This window comes from Berghia stephanieae, chromosome 1, assembly GCF_034508935.2.
Source record: "Berghia stephanieae isolate SIO BIC M18660-M18661 chromosome 1, UCSD_Bste_1.3, whole genome shotgun sequence".
Classification (NCBI taxonomy): domain Eukaryota; kingdom Metazoa; phylum Mollusca; class Gastropoda; order Nudibranchia; family Aeolidiidae; genus Berghia; species Berghia stephanieae.
The window spans coordinates 145,198,130-145,205,935 of record NC_088360.1 but is presented as its reverse complement, the minus strand read 5'-3'; the positions used below and the strand labels follow the sequence as shown (position 1 = coordinate 145,205,935).

General features: G+C 37.7%; 1 protein-coding gene across 1 annotated transcript in view; it reads right to left on the bottom strand.

The window, feature by feature from the left end:
- Positions 1–6,930, bottom strand: part of LOC144965756 (neo-calmodulin-like) — a 7,374-nt gene extending 444 nt beyond the window's left edge. Inside the window, exons 1-5 of the mRNA XM_078901419.1 lie at positions 6,842–6,930; positions 3,548–3,572; positions 3,006–3,149; positions 1,260–1,496; positions 1–52 (exon numbers count right to left, since the gene is read on the bottom strand). The exon at positions 1–52 is cut by the window's left edge and continues 444 nt beyond it. Of these exons, the coding sequence (XP_078757545.1) occupies positions 27–52; positions 1,260–1,496; positions 3,006–3,149; positions 3,548–3,572; positions 6,842–6,844 (435 nt within the window). The 5' untranslated portion in view covers positions 6,845–6,930 and the 3' untranslated portion in view covers positions 1–26. The remainder of the gene's footprint in view (positions 53–1,259; positions 1,497–3,005; positions 3,150–3,547; positions 3,573–6,841) is intronic.
- Positions 6,931–7,806: the final 876 nt, after the last annotated feature.

The window sequence follows — 7,806 nt, the reverse complement described above, 5'->3', positions numbered from 1 at the left end:
GGATTAGATTTGATGTCTGTTACAAATCATGACGTCATGATCTTTTTGAATTCTGAAATAAAATCAAGAAAAACAGACACATCAGCATTATCTGGAAAATTCGAATTACCAAGACATGTTGTAAATAATTTGCTCTCATATGTGGCTCCTACCGAATATTAAGGTTAATAGAAATATGAGTGAAAATTACAGTAAAATTTGCATTCTTAAGATCTTATATTCATATAATATGTTCTATCTTTGTTCTATCATTTGCTCTGTTGTGATCTTTTACAGATTTGTCATGAGTGACATTGAGCATGTTTATGGTTTAAAGTCACGTGTTTCTTAAACAATCAATTACATGGATAAATATATTTCATTCCCTGTGGTTCAATAGGCATTTAGTGATATAAATTGAGGAAAGTTTAAGAGAAATTCAAAAATAATGAATCAATATGTTTCCACGTTGAAAGAAATGCATGTATAAAGTATAAACCTCATCAGATAATGAAAAAGGCGTCATTGGAAGTAATACCTGGCTTTCTTTTTTTTTTTAACTTCAATTTTTTTGTTTACTACGAGAGTTTTGAATTTTAATTCTGTTTTGTTTATTATGATTGTTGTTGTTGGTTTGTTGGTTTGGTTTTTTTTAGGGGGGGGGGGGGGTTGTTTTGTTTTTTGGGGGATGGGGGCCCTGATGGGTTTGGTGTTTTTTTTTCTTAGTTTGAATTTCTATTTTTTAAAGATTACATTGCTTCATTTCAACGCATTGCACTCCCCATCCATTCACGCACGCACAATCAGAGCGCAATGTATCCCAAATCCATGTGTGCACACAAACGAACAGATACACATAATATACGTGCGCGCGAGCTCAACACATCATATCACCTTCGAAGTTTAATTTCCCATCCTGGTTTAGATCATTGTCTTTCATCATTTGTTCCACCTCGGGCCTCGTCATGTCCAGCCCCATGATCTTGGCCAGGTCCCTGAGCTCGGACACGCTGATGAAGCCATTTTTGTCTTGTTGGGTTTGTTTGTTTGGTTTTTCTTTTGTGGGTTTTTTTTTTTTTTTTTGGGGGGGGGGGGGGGGGATCTTATGGGGGGTATTCCTTTGTTGAACTTCGATTTTTAATAGATTATATTGTTTCCTTTCACTCCCCATCCATTCACGCACGCACAATCAGAGCGCAATGTATCCCAAATCCATGTGTGCACACAAACGAACAGATACACATAATATGCGTGCGCGCGAGCTCAAAACATAATATCACCTTCAAAGTTTAATTTCCCATCCTGGTTTAGATCATTGTCTTTCATCATTTCTTCCACCTCTGGCTTCGTCATGTCCAGCCCCATGGTCTTGGCCAGGTCCCTCAGCTCGGACACGCTGATGAAGCCACTTTTGTCCTTGTCTAAAACTCGGAACTGGTCACGTAGAAGTTTATCTGGGTCTGGTTTCATGGACTCCATCATGGTGACGAATTCCTGGAAGTTGATTGTGTTGGTCTCTAAGGGGAAAAAGACAAAAATGAATCCCTTTAGAACCATATCGTGGAGTTAGATATTGCAGAAAAACCACTAAACATGAATCTTTTGACCCATAGAAGTTTCTCTGGGTCTAATTTTATAGTTTCCATCATGGTGACGAATACTTGAAAGCTGATTGTGTTAGTCTCTGACGGGAAATAAAGAAAGTACCCTTCTAACGCCACCACGTGAGTTTTGATATAGCGCGATGACCGATTAATATTCACAAAGCGCTTTATAAGAGATACCAGGCCAACAGCAATAGCAAATCTTAACATGACATTGAGAATGACATAAACAACACTGTTGCCTAAAGGTTAGGCTCTCATTTTACTCCTGAGTATGGCGAGAAATTATGAGAAAAGTGCCTTTTACAATGATTCAAATTTGCGCTACCCACAATGAGACTCAAATCCGGGACCCACAAGCCGTGAATGTGGCTCAGCGGTTTTGTCTTTTCTTCCTATTACCCGAAAGATAAGTACCAAGTTCGACTACCCGCTGTGCTGTGCTGTCTTGGGCTTGTCACCTCGCACTAGCTCAATTTGCGGTGATGCCCTAAAGACAAATTTCCCCTTTGGAATTAGTAAAGGGAAGCCTTTTTAATTTATTTATTTTATCGTACTCTGAGAAGAATACCACGAGACAACAGCGTTTCACAAGAGGTCCAAAAAGCTGAGCTATATAGTTCTCGTCCCAAAGGAATGAGACATGAACACACAAAGGGTGGAGTCACAATATTGCTGACCACTTCGTTCAAACAGCAGTGAACGGGTTGATAGGTCCGTTTGATTCGGCGGAAAGTAAATTGTGATAAATAGACTAGCTTCCTACCCAAAGGGTAGCAAGCAACTGCCATTGTTCTTTAAATGATTTCTAAATCGGAATGAATATCGATCGAGCTTGTGGATCGTATTGCTCTGAAGGACGACTATTTGGAGTCATACGATTCATGGATCCAAAGTTTTTGTCTCATTTTATTCAGCTTTAAAGAACTGCTTGCTACACTATGGACAGGCCACTATTTTATGACGTATTAGTATTCTCCAGATCTGTTCTAAACACAAAGATGAGTGGACAGAGGGGAGGGGGTCTAAAAACATGTCGGTTGAACTGTGGACAAAGACCTATAGTAAATAAGCGCAAAACAAATTATCTTTGAAAATTAAACAAAAAATAAAAAATAAATAAAATTCCCTTTATTCATCCCATGGGGGAAATTTGTCTCGAGGGCATATTCCAAGGGAAGACTGGAAAAAAACCAGGCGTCAGCCGCAGTGCAGCTCCGCAAATTGAGCTAGGGCGAGGCCACACAGTGCAGGGCGGGTGATCGAACTCGGTACCTTTCGGTTACGAAGCGAAGACCATAGTGCTGAGCTATGCTGCCCTCGAGGGAGGAAGATGTTGCTAATTTTGAAATATTTTTGTGAATTTGTTAATTTATATATGAAAAATTAATGTAGGCCTACTTATTTGAAAGGATCACTCACTGTCCACGTCCACTTTCTTCATCAATTCCTTGAGATCTTTGTCCGATGTGTTCATACCCAATGACGTCATAATTGTCTTTAGCTCATTGGTTGAAATTGTCCCGTCGCCGTTCTTGTCTATCATATTGAAGGCTTCTTGGAGTTCTGTGGATTAAAAAAGGAATGAAGTGAGTGAACTAGTGCCAGAGGACAATGGAAAATAAAAACTTTTGCGAAGATGGGGAGTCAAACAATAGCCATCTTTAACTCATAGCCTGACACTAGAAGCGTGGCATTCGGAAAGTTATAGCCTGACACTGACCAAAAAAATGACGTCAAAATGCCAGTCTTTTGCCACAAAAGAATACAAATCGCTAGTCAATGCTATTGCTTTATACCTTAGAAAATAACACGTTATAAGTTTTAAAAATAGAATTTATTTAATGCCTTAAACAATTGTAGTCTTTGTAAACATTCGAATCTTTTTTTGTTTGTTTCATGTTTCACTCCGTAGACCGATTTTACAGTAACCCTTTTTATCGACGATCTCCGATAAAGCTTACCTTGTTTGCCTGGTTTTTGACCTGCCTGGAAAGAAAATAATAATATTGATGACGTTTTACTAGAAGATTGAATATTGATAAAGTTAAAATAATATTCCACGAGGTTTTTAAAAATATAATATTGTTCTAAAGTAATTTGATTAGACAACTTTTCAACCTGTGTTGACCGCAGCTTGACCTTTAAAAAAAATAATTGAGCTTTTTATAGAGCAATATCCACTAAATGTGCTCAAAGTGCTTTACAAGGGGTCCCTGGTCAACAGCAACATTTAACATGTAGGACGGGACATGGCGCCTGTTAGGCGATATTACAATTTTTCGGACAAAGACAACGCTGTTAACGGCCAGGTACTCATTATACACCTGAGTACGGTGAGAGAATGTGAGTAAAGAGCCTTTTCCAAGGATTCAACTATGCGCCGAGCGCGAGGCTCGATCCCAGGACCTTCCGATCCGAAAGCGAGTGTCATACCACTAGACCACATATAAAAATCTAATATTGTTCCAAAGCAATTTGATTAGACAACTTTTCAATCTGTGTTGTTTCTCGGCACAAGATCTTGACCGCAGCTTGACCTTTAGAAGTGTTCCCCTTCAAGACCGTTTTAGAAAAATAGCACGCGTTGAAAAATATATTTTAGTATAGATCTATTAACAAAGATTAGTTTTGAAAAAAATTCACATTGTTTCATAATTTCATCAAATTGAAAAATTAGGATCAGGTACTGATGTAAGATGAAGATCTAAAAAAGTGTGCATGAAACAGTGACAAAGCCAGAAATAAAAATATAAGAAAAAAAAATACTGGGTAAGTCGAGGAAGAATAATTTTGGGAGATGGTTTTCTTGTATTTTTTAGGATGATTGATTTTTTGCGGCGATGGTTTTCTTGTATTTTTTAGGAAGACTGATTTTGGGGGTGGTTTTCTTGTATTTTTAGAAAGACTGATTTTGGGGGTGGTTTTCTTGTATTTTTTAGGAAGACTGATTTTGGGGGTGGTTTTCTTGTATTTTTAGAAAGACTGATTTTGGGGGTGGTTTTCTTGTATTTTTTAGGAAGACTGATTTATTGGGATGATAATCTTGTATTTTTTAGGTAGACAGATTTTTTAGGGGTGGTTTTCTAGTATATTTAGGAAGACAGATTTTTTTTGGGTGGTTTTCTAGTATATTTAGGAAGACAGATTTGATGCTGATACAAACAGGAAAGAATTTGCGGATAATGAGATTATAATCAGGAGGTCTGATGTTCGATCCCCAGTTGAAAACAATGGATATTTCAGAATGCTTTTTTTTCCTTGTATTTTTCTTTCTCGCTTTGCCTGCCATCGTTTCATACACACGTGTTCAAATGTTTATAGTTATTATTAGATAAAATAGAATAATCGTATATTCTTCCTTGCAGTATCCCATCACGAATACATAATTAATGGCGAAGACCGCCATTTCATCACTCATTACCCAAATTAAATGAATACTACGAAGACTCTTCGCACTTCCACTTCCGGTGTCAGCTTTGGGTGAAGGAGGACACGACATGTGAACTGCCTTATCAAAACGGTATTGTATTGAGGCGGAGTGCACTTATTTGCAGGTCTGATGACTCAGATTGTTTTGGACTGGTAGTTGTAATAGATATAGATAGTATGCGCTTGGCTAAGAAGCTCATAACATTGCCATCTGGAAGTATAACGGACCAACACACAAATCAGTGTGTAACCATGAACTTTTATAGTGTGGTTGATACAGTTTAGTGAGAATCACTCACAAACGCGGATGGCAAAATACAATAACAAAGGCTTGAGTGACGTCATCTTCGTTCTATCTATACACTCAACCCAACACAAAACATTGTCCATTACAGCAATATTAAATAAAGTTCATAATTGGATTCAGTAGTCTGATGTCACGCGCCCGGCAACGGCGGCCATCTTGGTTCTAAACAAAGAAAATCTTTACTTTTTATTCTTTATGCTGGCGAGAACTTTTCATTCCCTTTTCATATGCCTTGTGATCAGATTGTGTAAAAGTCAAAACATGATCAAATTGATGGGTTTTTTTCCCTCTGGATACGCTTTTAAGCTAGCCGGAGAAATATTTCATACGGCGTCCGTCATTGTTCCGATAGTTTAGAGCCAGTGTTACTAAGTTACCATACGTCATTAGGAAGGAAGTGACGGTACGACTATTGAATCCTATTGCGCTCGGCTATCAGACCTGCAAATATGTGCGTTGATGTCAAATTAAAAACAAGTTTTCCTTGAGGTCCTCTGGGCCAATGAAGGCGAATTTTATCCCGGTTTCTGCAACTTTCACATACAGTATTATATGGCTTTCAACCCTTTATTTAACTCACTCAATCCTAGAGATTTTTGCTACTTTTCAAAATGGGAAAAAATGAATTAAATTGAGCATGTACAAAGACAGTTTTATTCAACTACCATTAACATGTAAAAATTAAAAACATTGGCTTCGAAAATAGCCAATAACTTGTCTCAAATAAATGTATTAACTAGACATGGGGTAAAATTAACCCAAGTGAACTACGGATATAGTCGGTGTTAGGGTTGAGTGAGTTAATACTTCTTTCAGACATAATATAAGATGTGTTCAAATATGTTTCAAAACAGGGCAAAACTTTCTATTGGATAACTTAATGATAAATGCACTGAGAAATTCTAAATTGTCTTCTTTGTAACCTCTGACATTGTCAGAAATAAACATCACAAAACAAAGAATTGATTGTCAATAGAAAGTGAACAGTAAGCAACGGTGGTACAACATATGATTTCATTTTTATATTGAGCACTTCTAGACACAAGTAACCCGTCACTTTCTGTTGCTGATATTCGCCGTTTATTGCGACTTACTATTTTAAAATGAAAATGTCGAGTTACGATATTGATGCAATGCACTTAGTTACAATACTTACAACATCCGCCTTCCGAATATAACGTACGAACGTACAAAACTATGTGTAACCATAAACCTATATAGTCTGATTGATACAATTTAGTAAGAACAGCTAATAAAAATGGCTGACTAAAAACAATAACAAAAAGCAAAGTAACGTCAATTTCGTTCCTTCTATAGATAGAATAAAGTTGACTTCACTCAAGCTTTGATATTTTTTGTTGCCATCCGCGTTTGTGAGTAATTCTCACTAAACTGTATTAACCTGACTATAAACGTTCAAGGTTACACATCGTTTTGTGTGTTGGTCTGTTATATCTCCAGATGGCAATGTTGTGAAGCTCTTATCCAAGGCATACTATCTATAGAATATTCAACTCACCATTTCGGGAACAAACAAGAATTATTTCAACGCTCCGAGACCACCGACAACAATGACTGACAGCAATAATACAACGACACACTAACACAGACTTCCACCCTGAAATCATAACAACACATTTTCTAAATTTTGGGCCGGAAAACCCTTGATTCAAATTATATCTAGATCGATTTAAATGGCCCTCGTCATCTCAAAAACTCTCAAACCTGGGACTTCGCCGCCCAGGTTTTTTTACAAGATGTGGGTCATTTTAATTGGCCGATATTGGAATGAAGACTTCGATGGTCAAATTTTTTAATGGGTTTTATCAGAGTACGGTAGATTACAGGTGGATTAGAGAGATTCCATCAGGGTCAAAATATTATTTAATCTATAGGGAATGAGATTAGCGGAAGAGTAGCGTCCTTTGATTGGACTTCACCCATAGTCTGTGACGTCACCGGCGGAAAAGTTATAAAAGAGAGAACGTCATGTTGGTTGTGCGCATGCGTCTCTCGTCCTCGCAGATTAGAGAGAAAACGTCATGTTGGTTGTGCGCATGCGTCTCTCGTCCTCTTGTAACGCTTGTAACGCTTATAGATAGTATGCGCTTGGTTAAGAAGGTCATAACATTGCCATCCGGAAGTATAACGGACCAACACACAAAACTAGATAGAACGAAGATGACGTCACTCAAGCCTTTGTTATTGTATTTTGCCATCCGCGTTTTTGAGTGATTCTCACTAAACTGTATCTACCACAGTATAAAAGTTCATGGTTACACACAGTTTTATGTGTTGGTCCGTTATACTTCCGGATGGCAATTTTATGAGCTTCTTAGCCAAGCGCATACTATCTATAGGTCACTTGGGCAAAATAAGCTGGGAAAATAGCCTCTGTGTACTCAGCGTTGTGGGTCAATGGAGATGATATAATATAAAGCAAATATGAACTCTGAGGAGTGATCCATGAAAATAACGAATACT